Source organism: Leptonychotes weddellii, chromosome 9 (genome assembly GCF_054177405.1).
Source record: "Leptonychotes weddellii isolate Sample4059 chromosome 9, ASM5417740v2, whole genome shotgun sequence".
Taxonomy (NCBI): Eukaryota; Metazoa; Chordata; class Mammalia; order Carnivora; family Phocidae; genus Leptonychotes; species Leptonychotes weddellii.
This window is the reverse complement of record NC_138377.1, coordinates 59696577-59719618: the sequence shown is the minus strand read 5'-3', so window position 1 is coordinate 59719618 and position 23042 is coordinate 59696577. Positions and strand designations below refer to the sequence as shown.

At 35.3% G+C, this 23042-nt stretch overlaps 1 protein-coding gene across 2 annotated transcripts in view; it reads right to left on the bottom strand.

Annotated features, from left to right (window-relative positions):
• Positions 1–23042, bottom strand: part of PRKD1 (protein kinase D1) — a 313593-nt gene that overhangs the window by 53926 nt on the left and 236625 nt on the right. For both annotated transcript variants that reach the window (XM_081829470.1, XM_081829471.1), the window contains exons 5-6: positions 2441–2651; positions 2205–2282 (exon numbers count right to left, since the gene is read on the bottom strand). In XM_081829470.1, coding sequence (XP_081685596.1) covers positions 2205–2282; positions 2441–2651 — 289 coding nt within the window. The remainder of the gene's footprint in view (positions 1–2204; positions 2283–2440; positions 2652–23042) is intronic.

Below are 23042 nucleotides of genomic sequence, written 5' to 3'. Positions count from 1 at the left end.
TAAGTATCTGAAATTATCAGAGGATGAATAGATAATTTTATAAGCAGATGTTTCTTTTTCATGCCCCTAAGCCTAAAAACATGAAAAGACATGGAGAGCCATGGAAGGAAGCCAAGGGTGGGACAGAAGCAAAGTTCTAGGAACCAAAGTGATACCAGGAACGAGTGAGGAGAAAACTGGTCTATTTCAGTAGCCCAGCCCCAGTGGGAAAAAAGGGATACATGGGAGGATGAGGGAAACTTTCACATGCAAGAAGACCCGGGGTCACTGATTCTTGCTATTCCAGTAACTTTTTAAGTCATGGATTCCAATATATCAAATTGGTCACATAAGCAGCAGTTTTTAAATACTTAAGATATTTGATATTTGAAGTAATACTGAATCCTGTCATCATGCATTTGATGGTAATGCAATAAATTATAATTACAGTTGGCCCTTGAACAACATGGATTTGAACTGTGTGAGTCTACTTATACACAGATTTTTTCGATCAATACAGTACTGTAAATGTGTATTTTCTTCCTTATGATTTTCTTAATAACACTTTCTTTTCTCTAGCTTACTTTATTGTAAAAATATAGTATATAATACATATAAATACAAAATATGTGTTAATCAACTATGTTATTAATAGGCTTCTGGTCAACAGTCGGCTATTAGCAGTCAAGTTTTGGGGGAGCCAAAAGTTATAGTCAGATTTTCAACTGTATGGGGGGTTGGTACCCCGCCAATGCCCAAGTTGTTCAAGTGTCGACTGTACTTACAAATGCAGAGTACTTATTTTAAACTGAAAAATAGATCCCGGACCTCAGCCTGCCAAGCTTGGGAAATTCACGTTTTTACCAGATTCTTCTGACTGTATGGGAAAATGCAATTTCAAAGTAATCAACAATATCAAAAACTGCACTGTTTCCCCTTAGTTCCAGTTATCAAGAACATACTGACATTTCCTGGGCCTGAAAAAGTCAATTCCACATGCCACAGAAAGTGGGAAGACTGCCAAGATTTCCATTTTGGCAGTTAATCCATGAATCTCCAAGGCAGGAACTAGTATAGGAATGCTTTCCTTGAGAGATTTCCCCTCTTCTTCTACTAGGTACATATTTCTTCTAGAGAAGAAAGTTCTGGAGAAAAGATAACCCTTTATTTTTCAGCGTTTTAGCATTAAAAATACTCAATTTTTTTCTCTGGTCTTCTGTCCACCATTTTTTTTCCCAGAGGAATCACAAAACTGATATTTGACTCAAGGTATAAAGCAGTCCACTGTCTACAGAAAAAGTCAGCCTGGGGTACTCAGTCAAATATTTTACTAAGACTCCATTAGGAATACTACTCAGGAAGAAAATGTCAGCTGTTCCTTTAGGACATGATATTTTACTTAGGAATCTTTCAAAGTTAATTTTTACAGTTAGAGTTTTCCCAAAAGAATATTCCCAAGTATAAAAAACAATATATATTTTTAATTGGCTGAATTAAAGTTTTTTATTATTATTAAAGATTCAAGTTAATAAGCACACATATAACCGAATTAACTGGGTGGAGGAAAGAAGTGGGTGATTATTTCTTGATGGGTCAGTCTCTGATTCTTCCCTCCCTTTCCTCCCAAAGAAAAATTAATCTTTGTCCCAATGCTTGGAAGGAGAAGGATGGAGAAAAAGAGACTGAGAGCTATAACTTGCAGGCATTCCAACATTTTCTACATTTCTGAACAAACTAGGAAAGAAGTATTAAGAAGAAAGCTGAGAAAAAAATTCTGGACATCCAAGTTTTTAGTACTAGCTGTGCACTGCATAAAAGTCAAGCTTTTGGTTTTCTTTCTTTTTTTTTTTAAAGATTTTATTTATTTATTTGACAGAGAGAGACACAGCAAGAGAGGGAACACAAGCAGGGGGAGTGGGAGAGGGAGAAGCAGGTTTCCCACCAAGCAAAGAGCCTGATGCGGGGCTCGATCCCAGGACCCTGGGATCATGATCTGAGCTGAAGGCAGATGCTTAATGACTGAGCCACCCAGGCGCCCCAAGCTCTTTGGTTTTCATCAAAACTCAATGACGAGCGTTTTTCTAAAGTCAAATAGAACAAGCTGAGCCCATAATTTACTTTGGGCTGGGTCACAAGTAACAGAAAAAAAAAATCCTGTGAAGTCATTATGGACACACTCTTGAACAGGGAAGAAGCACAGATGTGACGGCTGATCTTTCACTTACCTCCATTAATGGTCACTTCACCAAGGCAGTTGTTGGGTACTTTGGATGCACAACGTTTGTGACAGTTGAATCTGCAATCTGATCACAACGATTGTAAAAGGAAACAAAAACCAAGCACTCATCAGAAAGAGGAGTTGTGAACTAAGAAAAAGAACAGTAATTTCAAATGGATGAGGACTACTTTCCAGATCAAAGTGCGGCTGGCGACAAATGTCCGGTGGCAAGATCCTCCTTACCTTTGCACTGGAGGCCCTGACGAAAGAGCCCCTTGAGCAGCTTCTTGCAATACTGGCACACGGTGGGCCGGGTGTATGAGTGGATGACGAACGTGTGCGGCACTTTCACCTTAGACATCAAAATCTTGTCGAGCTGAATCGGTCGTCCAATGTATGACTGAGAATTCGACCTCTTCTCTCGACCAATAAAGGACTCTGATGGTGACTTTTGCTATGTTTGAAATACAGTAAAGGATAATAAGATGTAAGAGATGACTTGATTTATATATACATATAAACACATATATATATATCTATATATATAAATTGTTTTGTTTTACTGTTTAGTGGTTGGGTCCATAAGGAAATGAGAGGAGTAAACTAAAATTGTGTTTCTGTTATTTAACATAATTTATACCCCCTTTATTTCTAATCTGATTTACCTTATTTTTACAGTCTGAAAAGAAGAGAATTAGAGATCAGAATATTTGAACCTGATTTCTAGAACTTTCAAATTTGGGGCTTTTAAAAAGTAACATAATTAGTTGTAATGCAGAAGTATAAAGTTGAAGGCAACACACAATGGTCCTTCACCCCACTGCACATGTTATTTCATTGACATTTTCTGAAGTATGACATGCACGTGGTTAAAAAAAGGCAAGCAGGTCTGCATAGTGCATCATCTGAAAAGTGCTTACGGTTCCTCTGAAGTTCCTCAAAGAAAAAATAAATATGGTTTGATATTATTCCTCAACAATAGAAAAGTGAAGGGTTAAAATTATATTGTCATTTTTATAATTAAAAAACAAAGCAACTAGTGGACTATACAAGACACACAAATATGGGTGTTTGGTTATAATTTCATCTCTGTGACTCTTGTCTCTCATTTTAAAATTATTTAATCAGCCCAGTACATAGATTTTTTAATTAAACGAATTAAAATTAAATGAATTAAATAATTCATTTAAATTTATTACATTTATATATATTCATTATTATACATGTTATTTATATATAAATTTATAACATAATTATTACATTATTACATTCAAATAAATTTAATTAAATGAGTTAATTTAAAATAAAATGAATTAAAATTGTTTCTATGTTTTTGGGCAATTTCATGTAGCTCTTTTTTTTTTTTTTTTAAAGGTTCTATTTATTTGACAGGGAGAAAGACAGCCAGAGAGGGAACACAAGCAGGGAGAGTGGGAGAGGGAGAAGCAGGCTCCCCACGGAGCAGGGAGCCCGATGCGGGGCTCGATCCCAGGACCCTAGGATCATGACCTGAGCCGAAGGCAGATGCTTAATGACTGAGCCACCCAGGCGCCCCTCATGTAGCTCTTGATATCAAGGAAATGTACTTGGGAATGATCAGAATAAATGTATTTTGGAATTATCAGAATAAAAGAGGAATTGAGTTACTTTTTAATAGTTACTATACTTATAGATCTCATTTATTAAGCTCCTACCCTCAGTAATCGTTGTATGAAGCACCTCACAAGATAAGCTTTATTATCTAAAGTCAAGGTATCTAAGCCCACAAAATTTAAATATATTCTTTTGAGTCAAATACTACAAGAGCCAAAACCTGAACCCACGTTTGTTTGCCTCCAGAGCCCTTATAGTATTACCTTACTCAGTTAGTTTCTGATTCGGAATGGTTACTGACAAGATGAGAAAAAAAAATCATATTTATGTACAATTTCCACCCATTTCAATGCCTATCAGCACCAAAAGGTAGCACCATGTGTTACCAAATGGGGATATTTTGATTTGCAGATTTACTAGCTGCAATAAAAAGAAATCTGAGATGAAGTTCTACACAGGGATATTATGTCTACAGTTAAATTTGTAATTACAATCCTATAAAAGAAAACTACAAAGGATAATTACTCTGGAACGGTTCAACTCTTGCAGAGAAGTTGAGGAAGCTTCTAATGATAGGCCAAAGGTTTGCCAGACCAGAATCATGACTACGAATATACTGAATAAATATCTTCAATGGAATTGAAAAATAATTAAATCCACAGGGTTAGGTCTCAGTTTTACGTGTCCTTCTTGAGTAACTGTAGCTAACGGGACAGTTTTAAGCATAAACTAAAATGCAAATTGGTACTTTTCCATAGTTGGAAAGTTTCAACACTCAGAATAAAAGCTGACCTGGTGTCACATTTTAAAATGGTCTCAGATTTGGAAAATCCTATGAAAAGTTGACTAAATCACTCTTCAACTATTTTCCTTAATTTAAGACACCTAATTCTAGGCTAGGTTAACAGAACCAGTTTCACAAAGGGCTCTTTACTATACCGTGGAGTGAAGTCACTCAGAAGAGCAAGAGGCAATCTGATAAATTGAATGTTTTCTTCTTAGCCAACACGGTAACATTCACATAAACACTGCCTTAAACTACAAGTCATTTCCTTTATTACCTTCAAGGCAGGATTGCATATGGAATTTTAAAATGTTATATGAGGTTAAAGAAGAGAAGTTAGCTCTCACTGTGGCCTAGAGACTGTATTATACACACACATTCAGGCAATGGTGAGATTCATACAGCCACATGTGTGCTTGGCACGGAATAACAACTCAAATTCTGTAATTTATAGTGTCAGAAATTAAGACTTTAATAGCACTTAAGATTTAATAGCGATTTAAGCTTTTAGTAGCATTAATAAAGAGTGCCCTCCTGGCATTCATGACATTTTAAAATTAAAATCAGCTAGCATCATGACCAGAAATACATATCACCTTTTCTTATAGTTTCAAATACATTACTTAATTTCAATGTGGCCTATGTTTCTAAATTAAAAAGTAAAGCTTTAAAATCTTGAGATGCGTTGCATGCATAGCGATTTATGTGGGAATTGATTTACTGCTAGAAGGAGCTTGTGTCTAATTTTACTAGATAACACACACTCTGGGAAAGGGAGAATGGGAAAGGCTTTGGAAGTTTTGTTTGCAGAATTATATTCTATTTTTCTGGAGTATACACACACACGTGCATGTGGTTTTTCCTACGAGGATGCAAATCTCAGAAGCTAAGACAAAAAAGGAAGAGTGGGTCACTATTTGATAACTCTGTAAGTGCTTATATTTATCCATTCTTCAATCAAAATGCAAAACAAGGCCTTCACTGATACATAACAGATTGTAAAACAAACAAAAGCCTATGAAATAAGGCTATTGCCCTGTAATACACATTTATCATTGTTTATGTAAATGTTAAAGCACCAACTTTTCAGTAATCCTGCCAATCATCCCTTTGAAACTAATTCTAATGATGTGAACACAAACCAAACATTCCTAAGGATTTTCAGAATCAGTGATGCATTTTTCCTTAATAATTAATATTCAGTTACCATTTTAAGCCAAAAAATGTAATTTCAACTATGTGAAGTTTTATTTGAAGGTATGTGGACCAGAAAGCCATAATTATAGTATTTTGTTTGTTGTATCAAAGTAGGCAAAATTTAGAAATTGGTAATGTTAAAAAAAAAAACAAAAAAAAAACAACAGATCCTTAATAAAATCTCCCCGATCTAAATCCAACTAGCTTGGTCTTTAAAATAACTTCAACATGAAATTAGACGTAGTGGTGAGTCAAAGTCAAGGAGTAATGTTGACTTAAACAACCGGGCTTTTGTTCATGTTGATACATTATCATACAACATAAAGAGAAATAGTATTGTCTTATCTCTTCCTTAACTTCATTTTATTTTTTTACTTATTTGTATAATTATAATGTGCACAGTCCTTTAAGATCTTCCCCTTTTTTCTTTTTTTAAGTAGGCTCCATGCCCAGATGGAGCCCAACGTGGGGCTTGAACTCATGACCCTGAGATCAAGAGTCATATGCTTAACCGACTGAGCCACCCAGGTGCCCCCTAAGATCTTTCTTTAAAGTCAACTCTGGTAAAGAGAAAATTCTTTACTCATCAACACCAGTGAAGGTTTTACTAGGTTAACTAAGTGGTGTTTAAATTATTTCCCACTGCTACTTGCTGTTCCAGTTTGGCACCATGTATTTGGTGAACCTGAGCAACCTGTAGAATGAATGCTTTTTATGGGAATAGGGGAGGAAAGTTGAAATGCTCTGGAAAGGGAACAGCTACATTTTGTTTCATTCTGCTTCATTATTATGTTCAGAGCAAAAACTGGCTCAAAACTCACAGGACAGATCTCAAATTCCCTTCTCTACAATTATGGTAAGTGCATGCAGGAGGATGTACTTCTAAAAATTTACATTTCTACACTAGCCAGTGGTATTATGAATTGTTCTTTTCCTGAGTGGAGGAGTTTAGACCAAGTTACAGGTGTGCAAATTTTGGGAGAACTGACATAACTGAGAAGTATAGTACTCAGACGCCTGTGTACAAATGATTTGATTTGGCAAATTATAGCTGATGCAAAGCATCAAGACTTCTTCTCTGTTCTCAGTGTAAGATGTATCCACATCACAGACAGGGGAGAATATGAGAACACAAAAATTATGAAAGCTGATTTTTAAAGCCCGGCTTAGAGATAAAATAAAGATTGTAGAAATGAATTTTTAAGTCTGTAGTGTTGTAAAGTGTCTGTAGTCTTCTTATGCTAACAGTATTCATTTTAAATTACAGCCAAAGTTAAAATGATATGCACTGAACACTTACTTACACAGATAATATACCCTGCTTCTCTAGAGACTGAATTTGCTTTTTAACCTGGTATGCTAAATTAATGACTCAGCAAGTTTGGAACCTTCCCAGGAAACGATGGCTTAGATTACATTATGGAAACTCCAACTGCCAGCACTTCTTTAACATTTAACAGGACTCTGAAACCACTTCCCAACAAGGTATATTCCACTTCGTGGTTCAAAATGAATTCTCTGCATCAGTAAAGCTAGAAAACAGAGGGGGAGGAGTTGCCTTTCCTTGTCGTTTGCTGATTACCATTGATGTAAAAATCAAACACAAGATTTTGGAAGATAAAAGTCACTTTACATAATGCCTGGTTCAAATAAAACTGCGGTATTAATATATTTATATTCATTAACTAGAATTCATTTCACAGCCTCATACTGGGAATGGATTTGGGGTGACATAAGCTCCCCTTGAGTGAAAGAGAAACAGAAAAGTAGAGAACGCTTTAGCATACATGTTGACATCCTTTTTGGACTTGTCTCAATCATAAGGCAATAAGCTCCTAAGAGAAAAACACTGTCTTAATCACATTTGTCCTCTGTGAATGGAAACAAGTGCCTGGTACATGATAAACAATAAACATTGCTTGAACTGAACAGAATTAATGTTTTCAAGAACTAACTGCATGGAAATAATGGATGTGACACTTCAATAGAGATATGCAAATACAGACTATCATATAAGCCTTTTTAAAAAAAAAAAGATTTCATTTATTTATTTGAGAGAGAGAGAAACAGCATGGGACAGGCAGAGGGAGAGAGGTGGGGGAGAAGCAGGCTCCCCACTGAGCAGGGAGCCTGATGCGGGGCTCTATCCCAGGACCCTGAGATTATGACCTGAGCCGAAGGCACCCAGGCACCCCAAGCCTCTTTTTAAACATATTATATGGGTTGTAACTCTGACATATTTGCTTTACAGGATTTCAATTTTAAGAGTACAATTTGCTAAGGAATGTTTTTCATTGCAACTGCTCTCTGTACTTGTCTGCTTGCTCCTCACCCCTACTTGGCATATCCAACACAAATACAAAATCTGTCAGAACTCTTCTGCTCTAGAAAGAGAGGGACAGTAAGTTCAAATACTTGTAGGTTGCTAAGATCAATGGGTAGCCCCCTTCAGTATCAGGGATGCAATAGAGAATGGTGGAGACTATGGTAAATTGGAGGAAGGTTCAGAATAAAAGGGATGGCCCCTGCTCATAGACTGCTGATAGCTGCCATGTGAGTATGTGAGCCCAGTGTTGTCAGGCCTCTGAGTTTTTCAAAACAAGCAGAAAAAAATCTAGTTGTTTTATGAAATAACTGTATTTTTAAATGTTGGCAACTCTGAAAAAAATATGAAACATTTTACCAGTCAACTTACTTGGGGAATAAATCTGGCCCGTGGGGATTCCGAGACCTGTGAACTAGATAATGACATAAAACACTTTTTTTAACCTTTATATGTGCCAAGCTCTTTTCATAGCATTTTATGTGCATTAACTCATTTAAACTCCACACCCAACTAGTGTTATGACCCCCCATTTTACAAATAAGAAAACCGAGTCTCAGGGAGGTTACATCCTTTGGCCCAGGTCACACAGTCGTCAGTAGCAGAACTCTGAATTCAGGTAGTCTCATGCCAGGTGATTAACAGTGATTCCTCTTCCCTAGCCCCTCCCAGCTCTCACATCCCCTGCTTTTATGCTAATATGAAAGTAGAAAGGATTTTCTTCCCTTCATTTAAATCATGATGGAAGAATTCTTGGGGGGAAAGTGAGAATAATTAAGTAATAACATGTTCTACATGTTATAATACAATGTGAAAATATTGTGAATCCCTTAACCTTGACCTACAGAAGAGACTTCCAACCAGCTTGTCTGTGCTTAGAGGATAGCATCTGAGTCGTGCATGTTTTCTAGAACAAAATGACTAGCAGAATAAACAGCTTCTGTTGTATGAGCATCATCACTCAGTTGTCTGCCTACTTTCCTATTCAGGTGCTGTTATACTTAAAAGATACTAGCACAACTGTGTGAAAACATCCAACCAAACAATCCTTTATTTCAAAAGTTTTAGGATCTAGCATTTTGGACTATCATTCAAAGAACTGTGAGGAATAGCGCCTTATGATAGTTCTCTTCTCTCCCCATTATGATTAATCTATTTAATTTAACAAGCATTTCCTGGGGCAAATCTTAACCTGAAAGCCCAATTCAGATGCTGCAGGACATAGAAAGACCAGTAAATAAGTCTCTGTGCCTGATAACTCTAAATCCAACATAATTCTGGAAACAACATAACTGTTACTATCAACAATCACAATATGTGCTTTTCCCTTCTTTCTGCATACAGGGTTCTGCTTTATTCTTTAGATTTCAGTTCGTATGTCACCTTCTCCAGGAGGCCTCCAGACCACCCACCTTATCGCTCACTCCCCGTTCACTCTCTCTGGCATGCCATCCTATCTCCTCCCAGAGCTCTTACTGAAGCCTGCAACTGTCTTATTCGCCCACTTGCATATTGGATTTTTACTGTTTCCTTTCAATAGAATATAAGGGCCATGAGGAGAGAATCTTGATGGTTTTGTTCATCACTGTATCACCAACTTCTGAAATACTGTCTTGCATAGAATAAGTACCCATATATATGAAGGTTTGAAAAAAGAGAAACTACCCCCATGGTGGAGGCAGAGGGGGTCATTCAGAAAAGAGGCTTCCTGAAGAATAAGCATTTGGTGTGGACCCTGAAGTGACTCCTGCCATGAATGACTATGTTGAAACTACACGGAGATTTCTCTGTTTACTTTGATACCTCTTTACCTCTCTTGGAAATGATTATCTAACCCTACCCCTAGTTGCTGCCAGTAAAACAACACTGTGAATGCTCAGTCTGAGACTGACTACTTTCTGAAGCAAAAAGAAATGGAACACTACATCAAAAACTAATGATGTAATGTATGGTGATTAACATAACATTAAAAAAAATAAAAAAATTTAAAAATTTTTTTTAAAAATGATCAACTTCTCTCAACAGCACTTAGATGAACACACTACCTCTCACACAAGGAGTGAGGGATTTTCCAGCACAGACCAGTTGTTGGGCAAAAGATACGTCTGAAGACCCCTGGGAAATGGAATTCATATAGGAACACCCCTGTTTCCATGTCCTGTACTTCACTGAGTAGAGGGAAGGTAGGGTGCTTGGTGACTTTCGATTGTTTAACGCTATTCTGTTACAATTCTGATTCTACACCCCTTGAACTGCCTGCCAAGCATGCCAGATAAATGAGTTTGCCTCCTCACTCAGTTGGATACCCTAAATATATATAGCATATATAAAAGCTAATCCACACCTTTTCATAACAGTGAAAAGAGTTGCTATAGGGCAGGAAAAAAAAAGTGTGCCCTTGCTTAGTGGTGACCGATGCTGTATTTTACAGCAGAGAATGCATTTCTTAATGTTTCCTGCAATTTGTGAAAGCTTTCAGGGTAATAACATATATATGTATAATCTTGTATTAAACATACAAGGTGGTCTGGATTTCCTGAGTGCTAAAATAATCTTGAAAGTTACATTAACTTTTTTATTGCATCACTCTTTTTTGGGTAAACAGAAATGAAGGGTAAAGGAACCTTACTATTTGCTTAAGCAATCCACCCTTTGCAGGGAAAGCACCAGAACTGTTCAAGAATTGTTGCAAATTACATGTACCATTCTTTCAAAATGTCAGTTACCAACATCCTACAAATTGTGGGATCTTGGAGGAAAGGGGAAACATAACATAAGATTACCTCTCTTTTTACTTGAAGGTAATGTGACCTTAATGCCATGCACTCTAAATTTACACAATAAAAAAGGAGCACTTCCACTGAGGAAGAAAATAATTTTGCATGTCAACAGTTTCTGTTTTGGGGCTTCAAATGTCAGAACTGGTCTACACATAGAAAGTGAACTAGAAGGTAAATAGATTATGTGGAAAAATCAAGAATAGTGATGTTAGGAACATCCATTCCCATAGTATCTGACCCTGCCTAAGTTGATAGGGACCTGGTCTGAGAAAGCTGAATGAAATTATCTGGAAAGAGGCTGTCACATTGATTACTGCCTTAGAGACACCAAAGAAAAGCTGGAAAAGCATGCCATAAACACAGTTCAAGGCTATAAAGGTTAGCCTCTCCCTTCAAAAATAAGTATAACTTAAGGGCTCATAAGGATAATTTTATAGTATTTTATAGAATCTTAACCTATTACAGTAAATGGTGAATACGAAGTGCTCTGTGTGTGTGTGTGTGTGTGTGTGTACGCGCACTTGTGCTTCTGAAACAACATGGCAGAACCAAAGGCTAGATTTTAATGTAACTCAGTTGAAAAAGAGAGAAGAATAAGATGAGACTTTTTCCTCATCAATTCTGAGTTTAAAAAATACAGGAAAGCACTACCTCAATAAAATTACACCACTCAGTGATATTTTCAATGCATAGCTATAGAAAAATAGGTATCACTAAAAAGCTGGGCTATTTGGAGAAAGAGGTATGTATATTTATTCATAACTTCTAGACATTGTTTCATCTTGCATTTCACTATATTTATTATCAAAATGGCAATACTTTCACTCTTCTTGAGAAGGGAGAGAGGAATTCATCTGATCAAATAGAACCAAATATTAGAAAACCATGTCTAATGATCCAAGTAAAATAATGTATCTAAATATTTCTGAAAACACAGATAGATACGTTAAGCTGAATTATTTCTCAAGTTTCTGGAAGTCTAATTTATAATACCAATTCCAATCTTCCACTTTCCTCACACTTCATTATTATTTCTCCTACACAAAACTTTTTTTCTGGGTAGAAACCTTCATGAAGACACAAGCTCTCAAAGTTAATTGAGGACCTCAGTAGTCATGGCTGGTCAGCAATTAAATGAGAAGCGACTGAAATCTGGCCAGGTCTGGCTTGAATTAGAACAAATGCCTGTTATTGATAACGAGGGTGGGTGGCTGTTTTGCATCGCAAGGTAGAGAGCCGTGTTTTGTGTCTTAAGGCATGGCTGTGGGTAGAGTTAGGGAAGCCATGGTCCCTCTCCTGAGGGGAACACAGGCCCTACAGAGCCTGCTTTAAAGATCCATTAGTTCCCAAGACCTATATGCTTGTAAGTGTGGGCAAGTAGTAAATGCCCCTCTCCCCTGCAGGAGTTCATGAAGAACACTCCTGAAGTGTTTAATTTAGAGTTACACATCTGGAAGTTTTTGTTCAGAGCATGAATTAATAATGCACATATAGTAAGCCAGACACACTGAATGAAATCAGGCAACAGCTGATTAGTAACACATCAAGTAGACCACACACTCTTAATTTTACTGAAGGGCTCCTTCCTGACAAACCCACCACTGCACATACTCTTCTAACTCTCAGGAGGTGGAGACGTGCTGGTTCAAGAATTCTTGGATGTCTTTCCTCACTGAACATATATACTACCCAGGACTGAATCTGGAGAAATGGTTTACACAATCATCAAAAGAAATCTTGCAATATCTGGCAAATGTACTACATGGATGTTATGGTGCATATTTCAATGGGAAAATGACTTTTTAATTCAGATGAATCACCAGGATTCCTGGAACCCCAGAACACAAGAGTAATAACAATTTAAGTCTCTGTTTCTAGATAGACTTTTGCTGCTTTGGAAAATACCCTGGAAAATATTTATTTGGTCAGAAATATCATCATAGTTTCATTCAGGATTAGAAATAGCTTTTTTTTTTTCATTATTTGCTCATTTGAAAAGAATCTACCTGGATATGATAAAGCATATCAGGATGATATCCAGTAACAGATAGATAATGCAATACTGGTATCCTCTTGTCTTCATTTTTTTTTTTTTTAATGAACAAAAACAGTAATTGAATGAATCATTTGTAGGGGAGATTCTTCTAGGAAAGTATTCAAGCAAGAGTTCCTTTTAATACAATGCTTGTGTAATTAAATGTGAGTCAGCAAACGTTATGAAAGTAATAGCAGTTTATGGCAAATTATTATTTAGAAAATATGCACCCTTAATAACAAGTTGAACTGAATATTGTCTTAACTTTCATAAAAACTAAAGGATGCAAAAAGTGAGGATATAAAACAGTCAAACACAGGGAAAACTTTTGGAATGAGCAACTTAAATTCCTGTAAGGCGGTCTGAATATTAGGAATAACCAAAAAGACTGGACTAGAAGCATTTAATTTCACCAAAAATAAATTCTCTGTAGAGCCCCTTAACCTCAAAGCAATAATGGCAAATGCTTCCTGAAAGACATTTAAAAATAATTTTAGGGGCGCCTGGGTGGCTCAGTCATTAAGCGTCTGCCTTCGGCTCAGGTCATGATCCCAGGGTCCTGGGATCAAGCCCCGCATCGGGCTCCCTGCTCCGCGGGAAGCTGCTTCTCCCTCTCCCACTCCCCCTGCTTGTGTTCCCTCTCGCTGTGTCTCTCTCTGTCAAATAAATAAATAAAATCTTAAAAAAAATAAAATAAGATAAAAATAATTTTAAAACTTCAGTAAAGTTCTTACATTTTAAAAATTCCATAAGACCTAACTTATTTCAAAAAAATCTATCATCAATTATATCCTGTGATTGCAAAGGACACCATTGTCTTAAATTCTGCTTCATTTTCTACTTTGACTTCAGCTCCTTTACTTCAGGAAGAAAACATTCTCCACAGTCATTTGCAAGGGTATTATGTTTAATCTGGCCATATTGATTAATTTTCAACAGTCTATCTGTAGTAAGAAAATTAGTGAAAATATGTCTTTTCTCTGTCAAAATAGCAGGGTGGGAAAAGACGGCAAAAGCACACATAAAACTGAAAATATTAACAGAGGATTAATCATATTAACACAGGATTAATTAACAGGGGATTAATCCTATATAAAGATTCTAAGCAACCAATAAGCAACTCAACAGAAAAAAAGGCAATTCACCACAGGTGAAATACAAATGTCCAATAAATATATGAAAAGCTATTTATCTTCCAATAAAGAAATAATATTTAGGCATAGAAATTTTTCACCTGTCAAATTAGTAAAAAAAACAAAACAAAACAAAACCCTTTTAAAATACTGATAAAATCTATTGTCAGGAAGAATATAAGGCAATAGAGATTTTCATACATTGTAGTTCACAGGGTTATAAATTTAAACTTTTACAACTTTTTGAAGAGCTGTTTGGAAAAAAATTGTATATATTCTTCAGTCCATTTGGCTTCTAAGAAGATAACCTACTAAATACATTCAACAAATGCTGACCAAGAAACCTACTAACACTTTTACAAATCAACAACAACAAAAACACAAGTATGCTTATTTCAGCTATGTTTAAAATTAAAAAATGAAAACAACCTAATCAATAGGAGAGATTAAGAAAGTTAATATATATATCATTGCAATATAACACCAGGAAGTTTTTACAAAGACATATATACTATATCTATTTGTTTGCACATTGGCCATTTATGCAAGCTCCATAAGGGCAGAGAATTTATGTAATTTCGTATGCTTCCTCACTCCAGAGTTATAAACCTAAAAATGTTAATTGACCAGGACATGAATGTGGAACCGAGGGGTGGTTTCTATAAGAATTCTGCAACTTACACTGTCATGAATATATTGGTCAAATTTTATGCATCATTTTCTTCCAAGACAAGTATAAAAACAAAAGTCTGCTATCTTTTCAACAAACTGGATATAAACAAGTTCAAGAACAACAGCTTGTGCCAAAAATGCATCTTATTTGCATCAGGAGTCATCCTGTGAAAGCCTGGTGGCCTTTAGAGGTTGTATAACTTTCATAGAAAAGTAGATGATCTCCCTCAGTCCCTTAGATAATCTGTTCCTGATTGCAATGTAGGAGAAGGAAGTGAAAAATGCTTCTCATTCTTCTTTGGCTTCATTCTGAAAGGACAATCTGAAGGGAAAGATACTAATTCCCATTTCAAATTATGTCTGGAAGGCATTGTAAATTACAAAATTTACATTTGCAAGAATATAAAAAATATTACATTTACCTAGCTTTCACCCTGGACTTTTCTAAGTAGAGCACATTTTGAACTAGGATGATTTTTCCAAACATAGAAATTTACTATTATTGAAGTAGATATCTTCACTTTATATCCTATGAATCAAGCTATCTTGACTTCTCAATTTTATTTAACCTAGAACATGTTCTGGTTGTGTTTTCATTAGCTTCCTTTGTTAGAGTTACTTTAACAAGACCATCTAAGAATGGACACTGATAATGGTATTTGAAATTTATAGTCTCATGAAGAAAAATAATATGTCAATTCTCAATTTGCCAGAAGTACGGAAATAAGGAAAACTAAAGATTAACAAGCCAACTGGTCAAAACAAGTTATCATTATAAAAGCATCATTGTATACTCTCCTTTAACACTTGATCTAAATGCCTTTCCTCTTAGTCCAGGCTATCAATTGCTTAAGATAAATAAAAGGCCAGTTTTGGAGGGGGGCTTAATTAAAACCTTTAGGAAGGAAATTTGTGAATTTTTTAAGTATAATTTCTTCTTGGACTGAGACCTTGATATATCCACTTGCATACCATCCTTTTAAAAAATAATTAAATAGATTGTGATAATACATTAAGGATTAAAAAAAGCTTCTTTCTTAAAAAAAAAAGTTATATTCATCTTCAGGCAGTCCTTGTTGTATGCCAACTAAAATCTGTGTGTGTATATATATATATTGGGATGGTGGCCTCACTTTGCGTGGTTCTGTGGTACCTGGCTTCGGGATACAATTCCAATATGCACGCATTTCAGTTAACATGTCACCAGGTAAAGTGCGTGCTGACTGTATTCTGTTCTATTCTCAACCTGTCTTTTCAATTTCCTAGAAAAACCTATGGGCTTTCTGCAGTTCAATAGGTTGGATTCTGAGCTAAATTCTGACCTGATTATTCTCACAGAGTTAATACAAATAATTGTCTGATGTCAACCTATTAGCATTATGTTGGTTTGTAAAAGATGGTGAAGCACATTCCTATTGTCAGGTGAGTTAGTACCTACCTCAAAGCCAGGACTCACAGGAGACTGAAACATGAAGTTTTAAGAGCAAAAAGCAGGCAAAGGTGCAGAATAAAGAGGAAAAAAGACAAGAAAATGGTGTTATTTGAAGAAAGCAAGGCATGTTATCAGTAATGTTTTATATAGATGCATTTTCAAGCAAAATGTTACACTAATCAGCTTTACGGTCACAGAGACATCTGAGTTAGAAACTACTTTTTAACATTTAAATGGAATTATGAACACTAAGTCAAGATTGCAAAAACACAGTTTACAATTTGTGAGTTGGGAGAGGTAAAAAAAAAAAAAATCTACTTGTTAAGGTGTCAGTGATGAAAGACCGCTCTTTCACCTTGTTGAAAATAAATTATAGTCAAAATGAAGCATTTTTGACCTTTACGGAAAGGATTAGATTTTCTTCACAATAATTCATCCTCTCAATGGGAAAAGAATGAAAAAGGTCATCAAAGTAATCAAATGTTACATAGTTGTTATCTGCCTGCAGGCAAGAATAAGCTGATGAATAATCAGTATTACTCAGTGGTTTACAAACCTGGAAAGTCCAACAGTGGGTTAGAGTTTTTAATGAGAGAAATATGCCTACAATGCATTCTTTGCTCATTTTAAAATCTTTGTTGCATATCATTGTTTTCTGTCTGATTTCATTCAAGGTTGAAGTATAATTCAAAAGTAGAAAGGTTATTCTGAAAAATTGTTTTAAGAGGAGTATCAATGAAAAATGTAAGAAACATCTTGGTTAAGTAAATAACACATATCCTGTATTTACACTGAATATGTTTTTTTCATCCCAAATCAAAACTAAAATATAGCTGACTCTTTTTCTTAACAAAAATGCATGGCCATTGTTCTCTGAACCCCCATACCCTATTCTGCAATGTACAATCTACAATCAGAGACATTGGGAAGTAGTGTACATTTAGACTGAGGTTCTGACAAGATTAACTGTTACCCAGTAATACCTGCTACATTTCTGGATTGACATGAAGCATGTGCAGAACTCAGGGTTAACAACCGCTCATTTGAACAGATCCAAACAGACTTTTAGGGATGTTAGGGAAGAAGACCTTCCTCTGCCTTATGGTCCTTATAGTTGGACTTAGAAGCAAATTGACATGAGACAGATTAACAGGAGAAAATAAATTTTAATAGCTGTACATATGGGGAATCTACACAGACATGAAATTCCAAAAGCAATGAGGCAACATGAAGCTTATATGAGCTAATGAGAGGGGTAGGGCCTGAGGATATGTAGGGAAAGAAGGTCTTTAGCAAGAAGGTGAAGAGAGATGTTTGGAAAAACAAAGTTGCCCTATTACGCAGATAAGTTCCTTAGGTAAAGGGGAGTCTCTATTAATAGCTCTCTTCCTGTTACAGGCTCTCTTTTCCAATGCAAATTTAGGCAGTTGTGGGGGAGGCAGAGAGCTTTCCCTGCATCTGCTGGGTTTTGATTGCTTTTAACTCAAAACAATCTTTATGCCAAAGTGGCCCATCTTGGGATAGCCCGCCCTGGGTCCCTACAAGGTAAAATTATAACCCTGTTTGTATGTACTTTTATGGAACATTTTCATACAGAGATGGCAATGCTTTCTCTTTGGGGGAGGAAATCAATCAATTTTCTCAATTTCCAAAATAAAGTCTTATCCTTATCCTCATCAACATATCTGATATGTAAAGTTCATGATTTTCCTCCCGTTTGTAAGCTCTGAATACCTTTACTCTGGGCTCTAATCAGCATTCACTTTCAGCTGAATGCTATTCAGCTCACCTTCAGCTGAATGCTATTCAGCTCATGATATTTGAAGATGATCTATGCAACATATGTTCATTTATTCCACTAAGTTACCATTTCTCAAAGTGTATTTTTCCCCTATAGGATATCCCTAGGTTTTATGAGGAAAAAGGGATTCCATATTTGAGTCAGTATAGGAACACTGATTTCTTTATTCCAAGACTTCTGAGACCCATAATTATGCTTAATAAATATTACGATGTCTAATACATGGATGGACCAAGAAGGACTTCCCAGTATTATCTGACCAGGAAATTTTTTTTTTTTTTGCAGAATATGTGATAGGACCATTACTTTAAAGAAAAAATTGGGGGGGACACACAGCTCTTTCTACTTTGCTATCAAGGTAGAATCACCAGAAAGGTTATTTTTCATCCCAAATAGGTACCACCTATTCCTTTAGCAGTTGGCTGTAATATTATGCTATAGTTTTGTTTTTATTTTTGTTTTCCCCTTGAAGGAAGATCATCTGAATTACAGTTTTTCATCTGTAGTAAAAGCTACTGTAGAAAACAATGTTGATTATGCAAATGATATGCATATTAGGATGATGTGACACATGACTTTTCTTTAGCCCCCAAAGAATTTGTTTCCCTTTATTAAATAATATAATTCCTATAACCCCATTTTCATCAACCACTATTAATTTCAGAAATAAATCTAATTATTAATTATTCTGATATTTTATTTTCTCACATGACCTGTGATGAAGAAACCTAATAACTTTATAACTCACTATTTATTTGTTTCTAGCTTTTAGCTATTATGAATAAAGATACAAATATGCTTATAACAATACCATTCACATTGGCACCGCCTCAAAAAGAAATACTTAGGTATAAATCTAACCAAATATGTACAAGATGTGCATGAGGGAAACTATAAAATTCTAATGAAAGAAATAAAATAAGAACTAAATAATGGAGAAACATTCCATGTTCATGGACAGGAAAATTTAATATTGTAAAGATGTCAGTTCTTCTCAACTTGATCTATAGATTCAATGCAATCCTAGTCAAAATCCTAGCAAGTTATTTTATGGACATCAACAAACAGATTCTAAAGTTTAGGACGAAAGGAAAAAGATCCAGAATAGCCAACATAATATTAAAGGAGAAGAACATAATTGGAGGACTGATGCTACCTGACTTCAAGACTTACTATAAAGCTACAAGAATCAAGACAGTGTGGTACTGGTGAAAGAAGAGAAAAATAGATCAATGGATCAGATTAATGAGCCCCAAAATAGTCCTTTGTAAATAGAGTCAACTGGTCTTGGACAAAGAAACAAAGGCAATACAATTTACAAAAGCAGTTTCCTCAACAAATGGTACTAGAACAACTAAACTTCATATGCAAAAAAAAAAAAAAAAATCTAGACACATACCTTACACACTTCAGAAAAATTAACTTTAAATGGATAGACCTTAATGTAACAGAGCAATGCAATGTAATAGAGTAATGTAATGTAAAAGACCTTAATGTAAAACACAATACTATAACATTCTTAGAAGATAACATAAGATAAAACCTACATGACTTTGAATATGGTGATACCTTTTGAGATATAACACCGAAGGCACTATTCATGAAAGAAACAACTGATAAGCTGCACTTCATTAAAATTAAAAATTTCTGCTCTGCAAAAGACATTGTCAAGAGAATTAAAAGACAAGCCACTGGGAAAAAATATTTGCAAAATGTTTGCAAAAGACCCATCTAATAAAAGATTGTTATCTAAAATATACAAAGAACTTTTAAAACTCAACAATAGGAAAACAAACAACTTAATTTTAAAAATGGGCCAAAAATAATAGATACCTTGCTAAAAAAAGGTATAAGCAGGGGTGCCTGGCTGGCTCAGTCAGTAGAGCATGAGACTCTTGATTTCGGGGTTGTAAGTTTGAGACTCATGTTGGGCATAGAGATTACTTAAAAATAAGAATCTTTAAACAAAAAAAAGAAGATATAAGCAGATAGCAAATAAGCATATGAAAAGAAGCTCCACATCATATGTCATCAAGAAAATGTAAATTTAAACAATGAAATACCACTATACACCTATCAGAATGGCCAAAATCCAGAACACTGACAACGCCTAATGCTAACAAGGATGTGGAGCAACAGGAACTCTCATTCATTGCTGGTGGGAATGGAAAATGGTACAGCCACTCTGGAACACAGTTTGGTGGTTTCTTACAAAACTTAACATACTCTTACCTTATGATCTAGCAATCAAGCTTTTTGATACTTACTCAAAAGAGTTGAAACCTTATGTCTACACAAAAACCTATACATGAATGTTTATTAGCCTTATTCATAATTGCCGAAATGTAGAAGCAACCGAGATGTCCTGTGTTAGGTGCAAGGATAAATAAACTGTGGATACCTACACAATGGAATATTATTCCATGCTAAAAGGGAAGACTTGTCAGGGCATGAAAAGACATGGAGGAAACTTAAATGCATATTACTAAGTAAAAGAACCCAATGTGGAAAGGGTACATACTGTATAATTCCAACTACATGACATTCTGCAAAAGGCAAAGCTATGGAAAAGTAAAAGGAACACTGGTTAGCAGGGATTGGGTGAAAGTGAATAGGGAAGAACAGGTGGAACACAGAGGATTTTTAGGGCAGTGAAAATACTTCATGTGATACTATAACGATGAATACACAAATATACATTTGCCCAAACCCAAAGAATGTACAAGATTGAACACTAAAGTGGGACTTTGGGTGATTATGATGTGTTAGTGTAGACTCATCAGTATTAACAAAAGTGCTGCTCTGACGAGTGATGTTGATAATGGGAAAGGCAATGCATGTGTGGGGGCAGGTGGTATATGGGAAATCTCTGTACCTTTCTTTCAATTTTGCTAAGAACCTAAAACTGCTCTAAAAAATGAAGTCTAAAAAATTTAAAAGCAAGAAACAAAAAAAAATGCTTGTACATATCTTTCTATACATGTCTATACACATTTCTGTTGAATATAAACCTAGGAGTAGAACTGTGGAGTCACATGATATGCATATGTTCAGCTTTAGAAGATAAATGCCAACCATTTGTCCAAAGCTGTGAACCAATTTATATCCACACAGTAGCAGTGTCTGTGAGTTCCAGTTCCTCAGTATCTTCATCAATACTTGTTATTATCAGGGTTTTTTTCAGTGTTAGACATTCTGGTGTGGACCAATTATTTCACTGTTCATTTAACTTTAGACTCCTTGATAACTAATGACGTAAAGTACATATTCATGTTTATTGGCTGTGCTCTTTTATAAAGTGCTTTTCAAGTATTTTTGCCTGTATCTTAAATGGAGTTGTCTGTCTTCTAAATTTATGTAGATGTTCTTTATACATTCTGGATATGAGTCTTTTATAAGATGGATACACTGAAAATACCTTTTCCCATTCAGTGACTTGCTTTCCAATCAATGGTTTTTTTTTGCTGAAAACAATTTCTTAATTTTAATGATGTCCAATTTATCACTCTATTCCCTTTGACATCAGTGAGTTGAGTCCTGTTTAAAAGAGCTCTTCCAACCCCAATTTCTTGTAGATACTCTTCTATGTTATCTCCCAGAAGCTCTCAATCTACCTTTAATTAATTTTGTATATGGTATAAGGTAGGGTCAAGATTCATATTTTCCAGATAGATACCCAATTGGTCCCAGAAATATGTGTTGAAGAGACCATCTTTTTCTCACAGCAGTGATACCCTTGTCAGAAATCAGTTGGCTTACACATACACACAGGTAGTTTCTAGACTCTTTATGCTGTTTGATTGGTTTATTGTTCTGCTCTTGCATAATACCACCTTGTTTTTTAATACTTAAACCTTGTGCAATACTACATTGTCTTAACTACGGCTTTATAATATGGAAATTCTCCAGCACGGTTCTACCTCAGGGGTTCTCAACCTCAGCATTACTGACATTTGGGGCCAAATACTTCTTTGTTGTGGGCGCCTATCCTGTGCTCCGACCTCTCTGTGATTTCCTTCCTTCTGAGACACCAGTCCCTCAAATCCTGATTGCTTTGGTTGCTCTTGGGTATCTTCAAATATTATTTTCTTCTGGTTTCTTCTATTTTATTCAGCTTTTATAATTGTCCCTTGTAGGACAGTTGATCAGATATAAGCTTCTTCATAATTCTGAAAGAGATTATTAACTTTTTGCCTAAGACTAAGTCTCATATAACATGGTTCCAATTGGTTTTGACTTTTCCCAAATAACAAAAGAACATTTGTCAATAAAAATAAAAAGATGAAAAAAATAAATAAAAAGATGAGTAAAGTATAGAGAAATGATTGATAGGATCATTTAATCCTGACTTCTGCAATTTTCTTAAAAGTCTATAAAATGGATATAATCTTAATAAGTATACTTATACATAATGATAGAATATATTAATGTAGCCTACTTAAGAACCTATTGAGTTTTTCTCATTTCCTCCTAATACTGGTGATGGTTTACAAAAAGGTATACACCCCCTGCTGAGCTGTTATGCCATAAATTGACTGCATTTGGGGTCTTCTTAAAAGATGGACTGCCTCATGGTTGTTATAATGAATGCAGTTTACAGCCAAAATTGATGACAGATAAAGCCTGTCATATGATCTATGTTGTTATACTTGTTTTTCTATCTTAGCAGCAATATGGAAATCTGAGATTCAATTTATGTGCCAAAAATGAATAAATTAATAGAATTACCAGTGTCTTCATCTGTCTGTGAAATGGTGATTTTATAGTCAAAATAAGCCATCAAGTATGGACAGGAAAAATCATTTTCTTATGTTTGAGAAAAAATCTATACACTTGTCATGGCAGACTTGCAACATGGATGATATCAATGGGATTAATAAGCAATGCCACCTTTATACCTTGGTCATTGTCTTTTTCAGAAATGGAAAAATATTTTTTATTGCATATATAACTAAAAGGTTTTATTATTATTTCCATAATATTACTTTTGATTAGATAATTCACTATAAATTTTAAACCATAATTACTGACCTTTTATGTCTTGCCCAGGGATAAAGAAGGACATATTCACTGTACTCCAAAATGCCTGGGTAGA